This window comes from Alosa sapidissima, chromosome 24 (genome assembly GCF_018492685.1).
Source record: "Alosa sapidissima isolate fAloSap1 chromosome 24, fAloSap1.pri, whole genome shotgun sequence".
NCBI classification, from domain to species: domain Eukaryota; kingdom Metazoa; phylum Chordata; class Actinopteri; order Clupeiformes; family Clupeidae; genus Alosa; species Alosa sapidissima.
This window is the reverse complement of record NC_055980.1, coordinates 14,553,562-14,575,207: the sequence shown is the minus strand read 5'-3', so window position 1 is coordinate 14,575,207 and position 21,646 is coordinate 14,553,562. Positions and strand designations below refer to the sequence as shown.

The following is a 21,646-nucleotide window of genomic DNA, read 5'->3' as shown; positions in this document are numbered from 1 at the left end:
CCCCTGCCTTCTGTTTGAAATGGCTCTGTAAGCACATCAGAACTGCAGGAATAGCTTTAAAAAAATGCTTTAAATTTATGTAATTACATTTGTTCCCATATTGAATGTTTAATTGGAGAGGGGCCGTAATAAATTCAGATTCACTAACTGGCTGACTACAGATGAGAACGGTAAGGCCATTTATTACGTCTATTGTAGATGCTTTCAGCTTTCAGTAATTGCATTGGTGCTACTGAAGGCTTTGGTGTGTATGTGTATGTGTGTGTGTGTGTGTGTGTGTGTGTGTGTGTGTGGGAGGGAAGGACATACAGAGAGACGTTTTCTATATGCAGGTGGGTGTGTGTGTGTGTGTGTGTGTGTGTGTGTGTGTGTGTGTGTGTGTGTGTGTCCTGTCAGAAGTGGAATGGCTTTGTGTCAATGCAGCTCCATGCATAGCAGTGTCGTCTGAGTGTGCGTCCAGTGTGTGGTCCGACCCTGATAGGAGAACCCGTGTGCACACACATGTGCACACACACACGGGTCTGCATGGGGACGATAGCGAGTCGCACTGGCTGACCTCATACCGGAGGTCCTCTCACTCTTGCTCACACAATACCCATTATTAGGACTCTCCAATGGTGCGTGTGTGTGTGTGTGTGTGTACACGTGTGTGTACGTGTGTGTACGTGTGTGTGCCTGTAGGCACAGAGGTCTCCATAGATCTCTCTCCTAGTCCCAGCACAGTGACTGCAGCAGGACAAAGCCCTCAACCATCTGCTCTTTCATGATTACGACTCATCCCTCTCGTACCGGTCCGGGGCTATACAGTATATTAAAATAAAATTGAATAATTACGACAACAAAAAAGAGAAAAACATAAAGGTCTGTTTGCAAAATGGAGATATTGTCCCCACAGTAACAAACCTACCTCCTACACAATGTATAAGTGAGGGTGGCTTTTGACTATGCTGTACGCATGCCTCCTAAAGGCTTTGCTGTATTATTTTTTTCAGATTTCAAGCAACAGCTGTTCAATAGAAACTCCCCAGTGTAACCACCACCACAACATCAACAACAAAACGAGACAAACAAAAACAGAAGGGAGATGGGTGGGCATGCATGGCAGGGGCGCCGAGCGGCACAGATTGCACGACACGCCACGGCAGCCTGCAGGCCCCCTCCCCCCGCCCCCTCGGTGCCATGGTTGTGTAACACTGTCCCTCCCGGAGGGCCGCTGCCTGGATTGAACCGTATTTGCTGGCTCTGGTGACCCTTGACCTATGAGGCGGGTGGCCAGGTCTGGGCTTGACGCTGGCTCCTCTTGCTTCGAAATAACGAGGCGGCCTCTTCAGCCTCGGGTGGAGAAAGCGGTTGAAAACCGTGTGCCGCAGACAATGCACCCTGGCAAACTGGGGCAGCACTATACAATGAGCACACAAGCAGAGTACATTCAATATGATGGAAAACTTCGTCTACATCTAGTTTGGAAGAGAACATTGGGCATAGACTGAGCATCGCACACTGACAAGTCTGGCATGAAAGAGAATTTGATTGGACTGGCAACATTTGAATGCGGCCTTGGCTTCAGAGAACATTACACTTCGAGAGTAATGAGGAGAGCCGGAGTCAAGTTCTTGCAAGTGCCTGAATATTTGCATACCAAACAGGGACGTGAAGAGATGTCTTGCACTGATCTCAGCCTGAAGATTCATTCAGTGCAGGGTGCATTTCATTATGCTGTATAATAGGACAACAGCCTGGCAGCATGCAGATACCCACTCACGCCAACACTCACCACATCATACTGCCTCTTTAAGTCCCGTACGGTGAGGAAGAGCCTGTGTTGAGCACGCACAAATCTGCTCAAGTAGTTTTCACAGGCACAGCTCCCTATCGGTTTTTGGGCACGTAAAAATTCAGAATATTTATTTTTCTTAAGTCCTCTGCTGGGGAGTAAAGCGATTGATGTGTGTGTCTGATTGGGAAACAACAAGTAGTTTGCATCTTTTCATTTTGGTGAATTTCATGTGGTCTACTTGCACGCCTGTTCTTTGGAGTCTGGAAGTAGAAAGTGAATTAGCAGACTAAACTAACTAACTTTGCCAAGAAGGAATTAGGAACATTATTTAATTACCAAAGCTGTGATGGAGCCAGAGCAGCTGGTACAATTTGAAGGCAACACATCAAAGGGGCTCTGGGTTCATGACTTAACTTACTCGTTATAGTCATTCACTGGATTCAGCCTTCTTCAAATCCTTTTAAAAGATGCGTCTTAAAAGCTGAGCAAAGGACGTCTCACACACTTCAAGAGCCGCTTTCCTCTAGGTCGTGAGCGACTTAATAAGGGCCTAACATGATTCCTCTTCAGCCTAGGGCCACTGTAATGACACGGAGGACAAGATAAAAGACAAGGGAAAAAAAGTGCAGAAACTCGCTGCAGTACTTCAGAAGAAGAAGAAGGAGGGAACACATCTGTCATGAAGTGGGTCATCGATGGTCTAGGGACGAGTTCACAAACACCGCTACAGTCCTGAGCGAAAACCTCGAACTGAAAGCAAGATGAACACACTATTGGCCACATCATGTATGCTCAGAAACTCTTCAGTCAGGACAGGACACACACACACACACACTTTTTGTTGTTGAGGAAATTAATACTGGCTTAAATAACAAGCTGTATTTCACTGATAACATTTTGCTTACAATGGAGACCTCCCCATTCCCCACTGTTGTGACCGCACACAAAGCACAGGTTTCAGAATGGCCATTACGCAGATTCAAGTCAAGCAAATAAATGATTAATTATGATGTATAGTCTCAAAGATACCCTTTAGGGAAGAAGTTTCTGTTTTGTTCTAATTTAACGCTCGTGCAAGAGAGTCCAGTATTCTCCCCATCATCAATTTAGTTTTATTTAAACAACAGTCTGTGCCTGAAGCTAAATTAAAAACAAGGCAAGCGGACAAGAAAAAAAAAAGAAGCGGAGAATAACTTCACACTGGGGGGGGGGGGGGGGGGATGAGCGTGGGGAAAGTCGCCGGGGATTGTGGTGGTAGCAGCGGCGGTAATCGCTTATTTGGAATGCTCATAAATTCTTTCGCTTTACTGTAGAGCCACAGCTGGACAAACCAGGCCCGACGATTAATGCACCAACCAAAGCACTGGGCCCGGTCCCTTATGAAGTTCAACGTGTGAAGAACCAGACCACAATAGGACTAGAATAAGCTTGTAAATTCCAGTGGTCACATCCAAACGAAACTCTGGTTACGGTTCACGGCACACACACTGGCGAGCGGAAGGGGGGGGGGGGGGGTGTAGGGACAGGGGGCAGGACAAAGAGAAGGAGGAGTTTGGGGAATGAGAGGTTTGACCTGAGGTTATAACATGTTTTTTTTTTTGTTTACTTGTTTTTAGATAGTCTGAAAATGGCCCAGAAGTGCTAGTGGTACAAAGGAATGGCACAGAAAGATCAGTTTTGAGATTCTGGAGGAGATGAGAGAATCTGAGAACAGATTTTGGTATCAGCCTTTCTGTTCCCACGGTCGATTCTTTGAGGGAATTTCTTCTGTTTGGATGGGGTGCATCTGCAAGGCCTGAGGATTTGCTTTCTTCAAACCTCAAGCAATTAAACTCCCCAGAACATCTCAGATGTTCTTTCCAGAGAATACAGGGAAAAGCACCACCAAACCTGCTGCGAATAAATGTAAAAAAAAAAAAATTGGGATGAGATCATCGACATATGACTTGTGCTTGGTTGCCAATGAGGCAAAACCTACTAGTCAACCTCTCAGTAACGGAGGAGCTTCCCCAGCATAAAAAGGTGTCGTAATGGTCTGACATTGTGTTGCTGGACAAACATTCACCAAAACATGGCAGCACCAACGGCTCCATGACTCTGCTTCAGTGAGATTTCCATTGATGAAGCGAAGAGGAAGAGACTGGATGAGTCATCCTGCTAGAGAGGCCGATTATGGTGAGGGGGGAGGGGGGAGGGGTTTGTACACATTGGTATCAGATGGCCCATCCTGGAAGCTGGCCACACGTTCGCTTGTGTGGTAGAATAAAAGCTGACTAGAGGCTTTTCTAGGCACCACTCCTGCTACCGCCCTCCACCCTATCCCCCTCTCAGCTTCTCCCTCCGTTTGGTCTTCATCATCATCATCATCAGCCCCTTTAATAAAATCTGGGCTACCTTTCATGATCACTAAAAGAAGTTTTATGTAATTCGAAAGACCATGAGAGCTATTCATTGGCTGTTTGCTGTTGGCACATTTGCTTAATGCCATTATAATGAGTGGGGATGACTGCTGATGTGAGGCCAATCAGTGGCTAAATAGGAAGTCGGCTTGGTAGAGTGAGTGCCCTTTCATCACAGCTGGGTTTTGGTTTTGTTTTCGTTTTCTTTAACGAGACACTGGACCCATTAAGTCATTAAATTGCTAGTCATTAAATTGCTGGGGATAAAAATTAAATCCCGAAATGTTTTTGTTTGATTAATCTACATCCATTGAGGTAGTCAACCTTTTTTTATCCTTCTATACACTTATTGGATTGAGGTAATTCATGTGATCAACAGTGGGACTAATGTGGTCAGTCAGGTATGTAAAGCAGGTGGACAAGTGAAGCACAAAGAGAACAGGGGGGTCCTCCTGCAAGATGTATTAAACAACCCCCTTCATAAACAACTGATTCTTCAGCACTTTGTTAGTGATAAGGAACTGCTAAAGGTGTGGTCACTGACAACTCACCTGGTGCATCCACTGGCTGAAGGACTGCTGCCAGGAGTCCTTCTTCTCCAGGTGCAGGTAGGTGTTGAAGAGGATCAGGTACATGTAGCGCTCCATGTACTGCAGACTCTGCAACAGCAGCTGCTGGCTCTCCTTCTCAGGTTTGCCACTCTTGATCTGCAGGGGGTGGGGGGTGGGTTTGAACAAGAGAGACCAGTCAGAACTCGGTGCTTGGACCCAATTTGTCTGAGCTTGCATGAGTTTGCAGTGGGCAGTAAAAGCACTGATGGACACATCAAAATCACATCCTCTTACTTTTATTGACAGATGTTATAGCTTTGATCAAGGGAATAAGCTCCGACAGACCTTCATTAATATCAAACTGGTAACACCACCAACAGAACACATTGGGGAACACTCATAAAATGCTTATTTAGCAGAGATGTGAATAATAGACAGGAGTTGCACCTTTGACCAGGACTGGACCCTTGACTTGCCTAAACATTCATAAAACTTCTAACTGATACCACCCTGAGGCACTGGTTAACACTTGCAGGGAAAAGATAAGATTTAAAACTGCACATCAGGGCACCACGGTTTAAAACCCTTTCACTGGGCCACATACCACAACCATTGCAAGCAAATTGTGTGGCTTTTCCAGCATTTGCAAACAATGAGCACCTTGAAACAACACAGCCGTTTAAAAATAGCAAAGACTTCTGTCAATAATCTGCCCTCACCCCATAAACTATGCCTGGAATGCTCTGTATTATGCTTATGATGAGACCAGTGCAACTTCTCCATCACTAAAGCGTTAGCTGCGGCTTCCGCATGAGGTTTGGTTCTAAATGGCAAATTAGCCTGCAGATGACAGACTAAAATATGTGCTAGACAAGCCAAGGCCAAATGTGGTGTGATTCATTGTGGTGCTCTTTTCTGCAGAAGAATGCAATCCTTTTTTACTGCTTTTACCTTAATTTCTATGCAGATATGATGGTAATTTACCATTTTCAGGAGGTTGGTAAGTGCATGTCGACACCGAATCTCTGACATTTCAAAGGCAAGAGTTGGGGGGGTGGGGGGTGGGGGGGTGGCTCCTTAGGCATTCAACTTCACTTGAAAAACCATAAGGGTCACCCAAGGGTCTACAAATCTATTGTTAACTGTGCTTTTAAAAACAGCGGAACATTGTTATGAGGTGACAAACGCCCGAAAGATAAGACCAGACCAGATACAGTGGCTTGTGGCTGTGAAGTGGCCACCCTCTGAATACTGAGGCCTGTTCTTAACCAACATTCAAAAACACTATTTCAGCCATAGATCATTTGAAGACGACTTGCAGCAGTCAAATGAATGGAAGGTAAATCGAGCATGTAATAGTGTGTGTGATAAAGTCTTTGATGGTGCCCTCCAATGCGATCAAAAGTTCAATCTTGATTGATTTTTTTATCAGGGGTTGTGAAAATGGAATCATTATGATTCAAAACACAGCTCAAGAAAAGCAAAACAGAGCCACCCAGACTAGTCTGTGACTTCATGAAAGGTCTTCCAATTAGAATATTGGCTGGTAAGAGAAGACCTTGTATGTGTTGCAGCTTATGATGGATAGTAGTGTTTCCATTCGGCTGTTCGGGGTAAAACCTAGGAAGCGGAAACTTGTCCAGGAACCTGCTCTCACTCGGTCCTCTCAGTTCTTGTGTTTCCATTAGGACAGAGACGGTTGATAAAGGATCTTTGATTAGGATTGAAGGACCCTGGTTGAACTTGCCAGCCTCTGGAAGTTTCTTACAGGACCTATGATTGCGACACTAATTAGGCTAGATTAACTACATTGGCTGAGGTAGCTTACACAGAATGAACAAATGTCCGCCAAAAATAGGCCTTCACTGGTTAAATTTCGATGGTAGGCTATATTCATTTATCAAGTAGGTGATCATAATGAAACCTACATAATGCAACATTTGAATCGGAACAGCTATTCAAAGGTAGCATATGGTCTACTGACCTACTTCAGTTCACTCCATTTGAAAGTATGTGTGTAAAATAGCTGATGCATAATTGTTTCTTTTTCTCCTCCAAGGACAGACTAATTTAGGTAGTTGACTTGTGCCACTCTATCTATCTATCTATCTATCTATCTATCTATCTATCTGGGATTAGTTTTACATGGAGACGTGGGGTAAAGTAATTATTATCAGGGGTTTTAGTCACGTCCGAATGCGCCATGTCAGTAATTATTATGGACAATGTCAGTAGATATTACGGTGACTTTTACCTTCTGTAAAAGTATAGTCTACCAATGTAATCGACAAGGAGGCATATTTAGCATTTGACAAATAAAACTAATGAGTAAACATTACACAGGCCATGTTGCATGTATGAATGCGATATCAGGAAGCAACGTAGCACACATGGCGACAGGGAGGTGACAGCAGTGCGTAAATCAAGGTTTCTTCCCATGCGAATTGCCCATTTATATTACAGACGTCCTGTGGTAAAATTACTTTACCCCACGTCTCCATGTAAAACTAATCCTGTCCGAATAGGGCTTATGACTGTCTCTTTTCCTGAGGTAACTTGGAGCCGGTTAATGAGAGATTTGCCTCTGAATAGACAGGATTGGTAATGGCATTCAGCAGGTCCATTTAAGAATTGACACCAGGTTATAAAAAAACATTGCATAATTTGCAGCACAGAACTATAGTATCTGTAGTATCCATGTCCCCTTTTATTAATACTTGTAGACAGAACTATTATATAAGCCGTGAAACTGGTGGCAGTCAGTGATGCCAGTAAGGCGTTACTTAGTAACGCGTTAGTCTATTTTGACCACTTTTTTCGGTAACGAGTAATCTAACGCGCTACTATTTACAAACCCAGTAATCAGTAATCAGAAAAAGTTACTTATCTAAGTTACTGTGCGTTACTATTTTTGTCATTTTCCTTAGTAAAAAGATATATGCTTTCTTCTTGTCTTGGGGATTAATGTCATGTAGGCTATGCTCAAGTTTTCAGCATGAGGACAATTCACGTGTAAAACCATGCAGCGACACAAACAGAGAGAGATGCCCATTTCATCTCTTTGAGTTTGTGTCAGCTAAACCTGACAACATTAAGGTACATGTACATACTGTGCTGGCGACAAAGTGCTGTCTAGCTAGACATCCCAAGTCTCCCACATATTGATAGCGCCTTCCTGACGCCGACAAATTACATAAAATCTTCTGGTACCTAGAGCGAACAAGAGCACGCAAGCCAGACCGGACTTCAAATCGCGTGTGCATGAGTTTAACACGCACACAACGGAGAGGGAGAGAGAGAGGAGTGGTGCGTTTGTGCCTGAAGTGCATCCAAGACAGAGAGCATCCTGGTCTGTTTTTGCTAAATCAACCAATCAAAATATAATGATAGTCTTGCACACTGCACTGTTTGTAACAGCGACTTTAGCATTGCTCACGGCGGGTTAAATGATTGCAAAAGACTTGTTGAGGTGAGTTTAACAAGTGTAATTTCATTTGCATATTACTCAGGCCTATACATGATGGCTAGTTGCCAAGGCTACATTAAAAAAAAAAATCTACAAACAAATCTACATATTTTACTATAACAATTTCTATCAATAGGCCTTCCTTATTTGGTGTACTTAGACATTATTGAACAAACATCTGAATTTCAGTATCTAAGTACTGTAGGTTATGGGATGTCTGCTATACATTGCTGACATTACAGTTAAAATGCACTTTCAGTATAGTGAGTATTGGCAAAACAGGTCATCATTTTTATGTTGAGGCGGTGGGGGTGTTGTTGGCAGCTGCTGAAAGTAACTAATAAAGTAACTTGTAATCTAAATGAGTTACTTTTAAAATCAAGTAATCAGTAAAGTAACTAAGTTACTTTTTAAAGAAGTAATCAGTAATCCGTAATCAGATTACTTTTTCAAGGTAACTGTGGCAACACTGGTGGCAGTGAAACATCCAACAGCGGCCAGTTAATGATGACCACAAACAAACATTAGAATGTGCATGCAAGGGTAGTGTTGAGTTAAACCACATCGATCACGTCCTCCACCTCCTCCTCTTAGCCACTGAACTCCATTAGCGATCTCCATTAGCTCCCACTCCGCAGGGGGTGAGACGAAGGCGAAGGACACGATTGAAAGAATCTCTCATGATTCATCACTCTCACATATTCTTATGACCAGGCGATTATTCATGTCTGGGGTGAAGCGAAGCAGAGCAGACCTATGTATGCCTGGCAGTGAATCTCTGGGGTGCCACGCTTGTGAAGGTGAATGCCTCAGTTGCTTCTGATGACCCTGGAGGTCAAATTGAATTGTGTTGAAAGGAAATGATTTTGCGGTGTGTGTGTGTGTGTGTGTGTGTGTGTGTGTGTGTGTGTGTGTGTGTGTGTGTGTGTGTGTGTATATATATATATATATATATATATATATATATAGCGGGAATATGTTACTGCAGTAGTGCTGCTGATAATTTTCAAAAACTTGTTTACTTTGTTCAAGACATCTTTTGCTGCTATTCTATCCATTTTTGAAAAACCATCTCAAGTTTTTAACCATGTCCATATGATGTTTAATATGTTTTACTAGACGCATCATGAGCCAAATAAGCAGTCAATGTCATGGCTTAGGATTTCTACGGTTGATAATGATAATCATAGCCTCAGTATGCAAATTCAAACTGCTGTCCTTTATGACTGGCATAAGGGTATTTAACCAAATCTGAGTTTTCAGGAATGGGACAAGTCTTCATGAAGATGCAGACAAGCTAGCTACCATGTCAGCTGCAGCAGTCTGTAGCCGGTGAACAGTGTGTAAAAGGTGGTGGGGCCAGGTAGATCCCAAATCCCAAAAAGAGGAAGAAGGTGTTCAGTTACATTTAGGGCATTTTAAGGCTACAGTATGAGGGTATTTTTTTATGGAAACTTCAGAATATATACTTGATGATCTTTACACGCAAAAGATTCTAGTTTCTCAAGTATTAAAGGTTGTATCAACAATAGCGGGGATACGTCACTTCTGCTGATGTTCAAACAAAACAGAGAGCTACATGTAGCTAGCTACTCCTTCCCCCTCTCTCCCGTGAATTAAAACTCTCCTAAACGGGCGAACTTTGCCCCTGTTTTTCTAACCTGTTAAATAAAAAATGGAGAAAAAAAATGATAAGGTTTACCAGCACAGGAGTTGCCATGGTTGGCAAGGTTACCACAGCATTCTTATCAGCGTATCAACAAACAAATGAATGGCGCCCGAAACAGTTTCAGACACGCACGTCATCTCCTGTAGAAAACAGTTTTGGTAATATATCAATGTGCATACTATAGCCATCTTGAATAAAAGGCAGTTGGGAGAGAATATTAAGGACTTTTCTTGAGGAAATGGAGAACTCAGAACTCACACTGCAGATTATACAAAATCTCCTCTGGAAGCCATTTGGCAAATGTGTGGTTCCTTACAGGAAGCTGACCGTTTAGAGTTACCGACCCAGCATTCCAACATGTCTGCCAAACAAACAGAGCGCTTTCTGACATCAAATGCTGAGGGAGTCTATTACGCGAGCAGGAGGGATTCAGTCCTCGAAAGTCGCCACAAACTGACACTCAGTCAAGGGCAAACAGAATCTGCTCTCAAAGAAACCCTGTAGAGCAGACAAGATGGACATGTTTGCTTGTGTTGGTGATGTTGATGGTCAAAAAAGTCTTTCATGAAGTCCCTTCAGAATGATCACAGTGAAAAGCTAAAAATGGCTTGCAAGGTGACAAAGGTGCCATATTAAGTCCATGCAAGATGGCCAACTTAAACTGTCAATCAACATCTCTTGATTATGTGGAATGGTATTTTGAACGCTATAAAATTTAAAGCATGCCACTATTCATTCTTACTTTGCATGACCTGAATAGGATGTCAATATGATGATGCAGCTTTCTATCCACACCAGAGGCTGTTATGAACGTTCAAAGTCCAGCATATCATCCCTGTGATGGACAACACCCCCCAAAAAACATAATTTCTTGTCCTTGGTCTAAAACAGCCACAGTTCACCAACCCTGTGAGGTTCCAACAGAGACACAACCACTTCTCTGACATCAGAGAGGTAAGATCAGGTGCCAAAAATACACCGCAAGGCACCGAAGGCCAAGCAATTTACCCTTCATAAAAGGAGAGTGGCAGCCAGGACACTGGGTATCTGTGAGCAAGTCATAGCTTACTCAGCCATGCCACAACCAAACAAATGCCATTTTGGGGCCGTGTTCTATTTAGAACTCCTCGTTTGTTATTTATCTGGAGAGCTTGCCAACGAGTCAACAACTCTGAGGCAAGTTCTGACAGAGAATGATGATGAGTGTTCAAATTCATTAGCCAACCCATTCCATTCACTGTGGTATGCTCTGCTATGAGAGGCTTTATTTGGGCATATTCGAAACATAACTATAGGCTGAGCATTATGTTTTTCTGTCTTTATGGTTTAGAATGAGTTGACAGAAAAAAGCCAAAAGAACAAGTTATAGCAATGCGACCTCCTATGGAGGGTGGGTCTTAAAAGGGACACCAGGCAACGTTTTCGCGTTAATTAATCATCTTTGTAAGTCGGTATACGGTTAAATGACTCATTACAGGGCGAATGAAGGCTCTCTCGCCCGCCCCTACTGCCTGTAGGAAGAATATCACACTTGCAAGTTCGGTGTATCCTACCCGCCGACCGAAGCAGGATCAGTTTACAGCACAGAGGCAGGCTAACGAAACGCTAGAGATTGTTGTAAACGTGTGTATAATGGCAGAGCCGGTGAAGAAGCAGCAAAAACCCTTGACGGAAGATGCAAAGAAAAGGGAAAAGAGCTTCAGACCGAGCGAGGGGGAGTTTCGTAGAGAAAAAGCATCAGGCTTGCCTGGTGTCCCTTTAAAACTGTCATTAATATGAAAATCTGCAATTAAGGTAGGGTATGATTAATGCACAAACTTTTTCATTGCAGTCAACATGGGTATGGAGTGATTTTTGTTCCACCTTCTTGACATATCATTAATTATATTTTTTGTTTAATCTCTATGCATTAAAGGATAAAAAAATGTTTCATATCAACTGGTCATTAACATTTCTTAGATATGTACAATTCAAATGTTAAAGGTGTGGAGGGGACATCTGGGAAAAAAAGTAGCCATCAGTATAGGGTTTAATATTTATAGGCTATACAATACTTAGTAGTCTTTATTATTGTTCCTTGGATTATCATTTAAATAACACTGGTTAAGTACGTTACATTATCATATACTTTATATACAGTAGCATATTTATGGAAAATGTGTTGGAGAGAAAAAAAACTGTGACAGAAAAACTTATTATATCAACTATATCAGTTATGATGTTTAAATTGTACCTGGATGTTTTGTTGTTAGGCTGTTAGTTAGTTTGATGCATATCAAGTTTTCCCATTGCTAAATAAGTTCAACCAGGTCAGCTATATTTGTGAACTTATGCTTGACGGAATACTTGACATTTGCATTAAAATGAAGATAATTCTGCTCTTTATTTGGCAATTATACAATATTTCAATACAATTACAATACAGTACAGAATGTCCTAGTGTTGTTTTCTGCCCACAGTAATTTTGTTAATATGAGTTTCAAAATGCTTCAAAATGACACCAATTTGAGGATGAAGATGCGTTTTGATAATATTTTTGCATTTCTTGTCATCTTCCAATTGACGAGGCGCTCTTATGTCTAGTCACGAATATTAGCATATGGAAAATGTCAAGTGCTTTCCCTGATTATGAAACTACCCACATTATCTGTATCCTGGCAGAGGAAACACTTTAAGGCTAAAAAAAATCCCAATTACAAAACATCTTTAAAAGTGCCACAGTCACAGATGTCAAAACAGTAAAGAAAAAAAAAAAAAAAGAGTTGGGGAAAAGCCAGAAAAGAAGCAAAACATTTCAAAAACTTCTCAAGCGAAACATTCCTTTTCTAAACAGTTGCAATTCAGCAGAGCCGAATGTTAAAAAAACTGTGCTGGCTCTTGCACCCTTTGAGCAACTGTGAAGGACACCCACTAGGATGCTGGCAACCCATAATCACAGCAAAGTGGAGCCATTAGGAGTAAGGCAGGTGGTAGAGTGGAACACAGAGTTAATTAGAATCGGCACAATGGCTTCACGGCGCATGCAGGAAGCAGACTGATCAAGCACACCGAGTGAGCGAGAACGAGAGGTGCCAAAAGGCAGCTGGGGAAAGAGGGAGAGATGGAGGATTCTGTGATGAATGTCAAGCCATGCCCGTGGTTCGGGGGAGATTGTGCAATTTGCAGGGTGACTGGGCGGAAGTGTTGGACACACACACAAACGCAAAAAAAATGCCGGAAAAAGTTTTTGATTTATTTGTCCGTGTTACTTTTAAAGCTGTGCCCCAGCCATCAATCCCCTGTCCATGTGGGAAGCAGGATGTCCAGGGACTCTCCCTGGTGACTAGGAATCTTCTGCTCTGACAATGCCTTTGACCTGTGTGTGTGTGTGTGAGTGTGAGTGGGGGGAGGGGGGTTGGTGTGCTGCGAGTGTGACATATATAACATCCACATACATCAACGCACTTCAAAAACCCCTTCAAAACCTGGAGAGGGGGGAAAAAAGTGAACAGTGGGGTGTACTACGAATCTCGATTAGTGGGTTAGCGAGGTATGTTGCGCTCAAAGCCAGGCTATGCTGTGACATGAAAGTGGATCTGTTTTAGTGTCGCTATATCACCATGGTATCTTATGCTGTCAACCAAACCTGGTCAGAGGAGGTTATGTGCTGTTATAGCTCAAATCGTGTAATCTACCGCACACTGACCAATCAATTGTCTTAAAAACTAAGTTCTCTCACGTGTAGGATTCTGTCATATATCTTACAGGTGGAGCTCCGCCTCTACACACACACACAAACACAGGTCAAAGGCATTTTGGATCTCGAATGCGCTTTAATAGTTCTGTGTGTGCAAATATCCCACTATGGACGTGCATACCATACAACAACTGATGACAATTGATTTATTTGATGTTATAGGTTAGACACAAAAAATGACCGCAGTGTAGTTTAAGCTATCGCTCATGAATGCGGAAGTAATTGTTTTTAAATAGGAGGCGGTCTTGTGCGTCTCCACGTTACACGATTGGCCAAAGTCATCCCAACACCGAGAACGCGCACAGATCTGAGCTGAAAGCCTAGTTTGACTAGGGTGACCAGACGTCCCGAAAAATTTGGGACAGTCCCGATATCCAAGCAGTTGTCCCGAATCCCGAATCCTGCCCTAATTGTCCCGAAAATTATACTCAATCAGAATACTGAGTAATTATTTTCTGATAAACATTAAAAACTGTCCGTAGAGAGTCTGAGTCGACTGCATGCAGCCCCCGACGGCAGCTAAGTGTCTGGATGCAGCCCGGCTACTTTGTTTCTTTTTGACGTTCTATAATTAGGCGCGAATATGCACTGATTGTGCAGGCAGCGCAGCAGGCAGAGCCAGCGTGTGTGCAAGAAAAATACGTCGGAAGTTCGGCCTAATGTCCATGTCGTTTTAACATAATCTACTTAATCTAATAATTATTTTGTATTCTTACTTAATGACCCATAATTTTGGCAAGGCTTGTTATTAGCGTTAGGCTATTATCCTTATTCTGAAAGGTCTGATTTGCACTGTTACGCAGTCATTGTTTTTTTTTTTTCCCCACAATGGCATTTTGAGTTCATGATTTCTCAGTTGTATTTTGAGGCAGACTTGATGTTTAAATAAAAATGTGTTTTGGTACAGGTTTGAAAATTCGCTGTAAGCCTACCGGGTTAAGAGGTTGATGTGGAGATATTGCAATGGCTTAACCCCGACTTACACCCCTAAGAGCAACACTAACACAGCAGTTGGGTTCAGCTCCTCCACAGGCTTCAGTGGATCAGAGGGGAATACTATGAAACCAGATAAGTGGTCGAATGGGTTACACTTTACTTGACAGTATCGACATAAGAGTGACATGACACTGTCATGAACGTGTCATAAACAAGTCATAAACGTTCATGATATAACGCTTCTGTTATTAAGTGTCATTCGTTTTTTGTCATAACAAGTTAGGGTTAGGGTTAAGGTTAGAGGTTAGGATTAGGGTTAGGGCTCATGTGTCATGACAGTGTCATGTGTTCGGGCTTTAAGCACAACATACCACTAATTTTGTTTCATAGTATACCCCCTGGTGTCTTGTAACTTCATAGTATACCTGCCCTGGTCTCTGGTCTGATTAGAAAGAAAAGAAGGTCTAGGTTTGTATTACTTTATGTTTCACAGGGCTTATCAAGAGAGTTGGGAACAACCAGCTAGGTTGTTAAAGTCATAAAGCTGTTGCATACGATACGGTACCGTGACTTATACTGTACGTTTCAATCGGATGCATTTGCTGTGCTCACAATGTACGTTCAACAACTCATACTGCAATAATTCTGACAAACATTTCTCACATGAATCAGGCCTAAAGAGCCTGCTCAAACTACACAACAATTCGGACAGGAACTTGGCTCCAAGTCAAAGGATTGTTGTATCTGATGGATTCGGGGCTAAAATTGTATCAAAATCGCAGTGACTGTTTGGCTTAAGGCGAACAACTCTTGCCCAACTCTGAGGAGGCCTGGCTTTTCTCCTAGTCCTAACGCAAGAGGGGGATCAATCCTTTCCTTTCTTTTGTTCAGGCTTCGTCATCCTTAAGCACACATAAACCCAGGAATAGAGAATCTCAACATCTCTCTTATAAAAGTGGAATTGGAGCTTCAGGGCTGAGAGAGAATAGAGGGCAACTCACGATGCAGACATATCCACACCAAGAGAGACCTTCAGTGGTGTCCTTTTGACTGAATGTGTTAGGTAAGCGCTGTGTGTGTGGATATGGGGGCAAGAAGGCCATCTAGTTTCCTGGCAGAGGCAGAGGTATAATTGGCGAGTGGGGAATACCGATGTGTGCCTTGGTCACCCTGAGGACCCTGTACTCCTTCTGAGGTTTCTGAGGACTTTGGAGACACGCCCCAGTAGCTGTGCTCTCGCCTCAGATGCTAATGTCTGTGTGTGTGTGTCTGTGTGTGTGTGCGTGCACGTGCCAGGGCCTGGCAGCCATGTGTTCACAGGACACACACACAAGCAAGAGTTTGTGCACATGCATAAGTGTAGATACACCAGATAGCCGCCACTGTAGACTCCCCCATATCTCCTTCACAATCTTAACCCTTAAAGGTGTAGGTTTTTTAATGTTTTAAGTTCCGCAACAATTGAAGGTTCTAAAATTCTATGTTGAATTCAATGAACCCAGATATTCTTTAGAACGTTCATTTCTCAACATTGTGACGGTACTCCTTTAAGGGTTAAGCAAAACCAAAGACCAGGGATGTGGAGAACATGCCAAACATCCATACACTGCAACAAGAAAGGCAGCCATTTGCATACAAGAGGAGACAGCCCTGAAGACTGTAATCCAGAAACCAAATGTGTAATTATTCCGCAAAATGCCAAGAGGTGGGATATAAATTACGGCCCACCACCCGAATGCTTCCTCGACAGGGTGAAAGTATGCTGCCGTCGATGATGTAACGGCTACGTCAGCAATGCCGGGAACCACTGCCGAAATTCATAAAGAATGTGAGGAGGAGAACAGAAAGACTATACTATGCAATACGCTTGACTTATGCATGTGCCAGATTGGCTTCTGTGTATACTTGTTTTTGTGTGTGAGTGTGTGTGTGTGTGTGTGTGTGTGTGTGTGTGTGTGTGTGTGTGTGTGTGTGTGTGTGTGTGTGTGTGTGTATTTGTCTCTGCATTAATGGAGTCTGTATGTAGGTCTGGTATTCATAAGGCTCTCCTCTCAGAGAGAGTGTGAATATGAGTGTGTGTGTGCGAATGTGTGTGTGTGTGTGAATGTGTGTGTGTGAATGTGTGTGAGTGTGTGTGTGTGTCGTGTTGAGGCAGGCCTTCTTGTCTGGGGCCCCCAGCTGGCTTGCGCCCCACACACCTCCACTTCCAGGAGATGGGGGGTGGGGAACAGATTCCTTCCATTCCTCACGTGACGCAAACAAACCCAAACCCTCTGACAGCTATTGCTACATGTTGCCCTCCCACCACATCACACCACACCACACATCCACTTTGGCACACTATGATCCACTATGTGACGCACAAAATGTCATCGTAAGCCACCCCACACTAAAATATCCCCACATGCACAAGACGGAATGATCTGTGTTGCAGACACTGTGGAAAGACTGAAAGGCAACGCATTTCCCTAAAGCCCAATTCACACCAAAGAATCGCAACATTCTATAAACCAGCAACTTGCTGCAGCGTTGTAAATCCTTGCGACTGCGACTAGACATGGTGAATGCTTTGCGATGGCGTGCAACATCTAATTCACACCGCAGCAACTCCTTTCTGCTTTCGGTTTTTGTCTTGTTGAGCATCTTTGGTGGGAATTGGGCTTAACTCTCAACCATAGAGACAATATAATTGAGGAGCTTGGCACTTGTGAATGACGACCGTACAAACAGAACTGGTCCCCCCACCCACCCAAACTGAACTGGCATCTAAGAGCTTGGGGGCGTGGCGCATGGGACATGGAAAGTTCTAGATGAACCTGAATTGAAGAGGGTCAGAGGTGTGGTTTTGTGGACTTTGGCTGTGTGACCCCCAGCAGGAGCTCTATGCAGACAGGGGTTTGTGGGTCCGGCTCGGCCTCTGAGGACAAAAGGGCAAGGCTGCTTTGGCCTCGGTCACTGTCAAAGGGTAAAGCCATCACTCTGCCAGCCTTTGAGCTGGGTTGATGGATGTCCTGGTAACAGCCGGAAGAGAGTTTGTGTGAGTTTGTGTGTGTGTGTGTGTGTGTGTGTGTGTGTGTGTGTGTGTGTGTGTGTGTGTGTGTGTGTGTGAAGTTTTAAGTGAGTTTTCTGTGTGAGCTCCATCCTCTGTGTGCATAACAAACAGGCTGCTTGGATGTCACAGGGTGTGAGAGATGCAAGCATGTTGTGTCTTATGGGCCAGCACTCAGTCCACAGCACAAGGGTGGAGAGCACTCTCTGTGTACAGGTGCACTCTGCGTGTGTTTGTGTGCACGCGCAGGTGTGTGTATGTGTGTGTGCGTGCTTGTGTGCTCACATGTATGAGTTCAGCCATTCTGGCAGCTATGCGCAAACGCTGTGTGGGGAGAGAAAAAAAGTGTTTGTGTGTGTGTGTGTGTGTGTGTGTGTGTGTGTGTGTGTGTGTGTGTGTGTGTGTGTGTGTGTGTGTGTGTGTGTGTGTGTTTGAGGATGTGTGCGTTATGGGAGTGTTATGAGCTAACAGTGTGTGTGCTGTGGACTCTAGCCAAAGCAGACGAGAGCATTCCAGCAGCGGCGAAGCCTCCAGGAGGGCTGAGGCGTGAGATTCAACAGCTGCTTATAGTGGAGGAGGTTTTACTATATGTCACCCCACAGAGAGAGGGAGATGGAGATGGAGAGAGAGAGAGAGAGAGAGAGAGAGAGAGAGAGAGAGAGAGAGAGAGAGAGAGAGAGGAGGAGACAAAGGGCAGTGGAAGAAAGAGGGAAGGGGAGATGGGGCAAAAAAGGGGAAGAATGAAGAGAGAAAAGCATACACGCGCGTGCGTGTGTCTGTGTGTGTGCGTGCGTGTGAGATAGATAGATAGAGAGAGAGAGATAGATAGAGAGAGATAGATAGATAGATAGATAGAGAGAGAGAGAGAGAGAGAGAGAGAGAGAGAGAGAGAGAGAGAGAGAGAGAGAGAGAGAGAGAGAGAGAGAGAGAGAGAGAGAGAGAGAGAGAGAGAGAGATAGATAGATAGATAGATAGATAGATAGATAGATAGATAGATAGATAGATAGATAGATAGATAGATAGAGAGAGAGTGGCAGAAGTAAGGGCGAAGGAAAGGAGGAAACTTTCTCTCTGGTCGTACAAAACAACCATTTACAGGGTTTCCATGAGTTTGGAATGTAGTGGTGATTTTACATGGTGCCCTTACAAACCCAGTTTGCCAGTGATTCTTCCAACTCCAGAACCTGACCGGGACAACAAGACAGAGGATACGCTACACAGAGCATGTCCAAAACATGTGGCCTATTACTGCCTTCATCTTCCCCCTCTCACAAGTGTTCTTTAGTCTGGCTGCAGAAAATGGTAGATTTCATGTAATCTTTCTCTGGAGTTGTTGAACGGCAATTATGCTACGGTCACTAGGGACTTAAAAATATAACAATAATGATAACAATAGCGTGGATGATTAGGCTTAAGCGTCATTAACAATAACGTGGATGATAACGTGGATGATTATGCTTAAGCGTCATGAAGTCCCATTGTCTCTGTAGAATATGCTAAACGGTATCGGCATTGAGAGAGACTTGATTGAAAGGAGGGAGTCCAGTGTTTCCCGGGGCGCCACGAAATAAAAATCAGCCGCCACAGATTAATATTCTATGTTTAATTTAATTTAAATTAAATATAAGGTCAAATCATTGCATTGCCATTGAGCTGCGCTTTTTACGCACGCAGCCTTTCCTTGCCCTGCCCCGCTCTCTCTCGTAGCCTGCTGCCCCTCCTCTGCATGTGCATTTAACAAAATATTCACGATTGTTGAAGGATTGTTGTTGCCACATAGAACCATTGCATAGAAGACGTCTGGCTAAATTGCTATTAAATCCGCTTAGCATCGTGACCATGCTGCGCAAATTTGTTCAAAACTGCTGCATTGAAGTTAACTCTGCTAAGGTCTCATCACAACTACATTGAAGAGACTAAGTTAAGTTATGAAATCAAGCAGTATCTCAAAGCGAACATTAGAATACTGTTTGGATGTCGAATTTAGCATGCTTTGCCTACTTACAGCTGTTTGTCAATTTTGTTGAAGGGCTCATTTTATTGACTTCCCAAGGAGAAGTACGAACCTTTATTTTAACTATGTAGAAAATGTTATGAATTGCATCCACACATCAGCAGCCTTTCAACGGTGTTACAATTGCAAGGGTTCCCTCAAACGTCAAGTGACAGGCACTCAATTAGACCTATACCCTACCAAGACGATCTTAATACCCCCCCCCCCTACACTACACTACCAAGACGATCTTAATACCCCCCCCCTACACTACACTACCAAGACGATCTTAATACCACCACCGCCCCCCCCCCCCCCGCCCCGGTGTCTAAGTCAGCTACCGCCACAAATTGAATCCAATTCTGTGGGAAACACTGGAGTCCTGATTTCATCTCTGAATAAAGTTTCCCAGACTGGTGTGAAGTCTTGGGAAATGAGTCACAATAGGACAAGTCGAAAGATGAATATGATTAAGAGTATTAGCTTCAACACTCAATTCAGTTCAGTTTTCTTCCCCTCTGTGAAAGAAACACTCACTCTGTGAAGTAACATCACAGAGACAGAGAGACAGAGACAGAGACAGAGACAGAGACAGAGAGAGAGAGAGAGAGAGAGAGAGAGAGAGAGAGAGAGAGAGAGAGAGAGAGAGAGAAAAAAGAAAGAAAGAAAGATGGTGGGGGTACAAATGAAAGGCAAAATGCTTTGTGAAAGGTTAAAAAAGTGGAATTTGGTGCAGTATATCAATAAACAGCGCTTGTTGAGGTCTCGAGGAGGCGAGAAGGTCAGAGTCGTGGTGGCCACTTCACTGCTTCGGCTAAAGACCCAGGCAATCAAATAACCGCAGAACCAGAGGCCACCTCCAATCCACTCCGCTCCCTTTCTTCCGACACTCCAACACCTGACTCCCGACTCCCAGCCAGACGCATTCTCCGTCGGTAAATGGCGAGCACTGTGCCAGACGCATTCTTCCCTCCACTCCGTCGGTAAATGGCGAGCACTGTGCCAAGGGCCGTGGAGGCGTGCCACGCATGCCGCCGCGCTCAGACATGTGGTGCACATTAACGGAGGCCAAAGCAGGCGACGTAGAAGGGGCCAATTAAAGGCTCCCGACAGAGCCACTTCCCACATGGCTTAGCACAAGAAGCCTTTCATTTCATTCATCCCTCCATCCATCCATCCATCCATCCATCCATCCTCCCTTCTGAGAAGAGAAACACCCAACTCTCTACACACACACACACACACACAGGCCCCACAAGGAGGAGTTAAGGAGAATAATTGGCCAAGTATGAATACCACATTTACAGTATGGTCACAATCAGCAAAGGCTTGTTATTGAAGAGGTTTTAAAGAGGCACAAACTTTGTTTAAGTAGCCCTCTTAGCGATTGATTTAGTTCACTTTTTTGTGACTATGTCAATATCACCCACCTGTTGTGGTAACCTCTGTGAGTTCACTCTTAACAGATTGTTTTTGTCAATCGAATGTGTCAGAGGCAGACCACTTATCCATCCAATTAATTTGTAATTAAGCCTATTCATGAATTGCAAGTGTGTGCACATCTGAGATCTCCAAGAACTGTGTTATGTGAATTACAAGTTTACATTACAGCCTACTAAGTTGTAGAATCAAAACTTAAATAGATGTGTTTTACTTCATGCAAACCTTAATCCATCCTCTCTCGTGAATTAATTTTGGATTTATGGATTGGATTTTGGAAGATTTTATGAGAATGTCAAGCATTGATGTTTAATGACTTTTCAAAGCTTAAACTTAAGGCAACTTTTTTTTTTTTTTTTTTGTAAATATTCATATGATTTAAAAGAGGCAAGAGACACTAAAGTCTGGTCTGGGAATAGCACATCATCATTCCATATCTGAGCAGTGGAGACCAAATCTGATGCAAGTGTGTGGAAACATGAGGAAAAATGTTACAAGGCAAGAGAGAAAACACTTGGTCAGCTCGTTAGTCACACATGAGAAAAATACTCTTACTGTTGATATGAGGCTAACAGATAGACACCCATTTACCATCTAGTGGCTACTGACCAGAATCAATTCCACAGATAC

The 21,646-nt window shown here is 43.5% G+C and overlaps 1 protein-coding gene across 1 annotated transcript in view; it reads right to left on the bottom strand.

Annotated features, from left to right (window-relative positions):
* The window catches only part of pald1a (phosphatase domain containing paladin 1a), a 77,672-nt gene that overhangs the window by 5,473 nt on the left and 50,553 nt on the right, over positions 1 to 21,646 (bottom strand). The window contains 1 exon segment of the mRNA XM_042082989.1: positions 4,728 to 4,883. Within this exon segment, the coding sequence (XP_041938923.1) occupies positions 4,728 to 4,883 (156 nt within the window).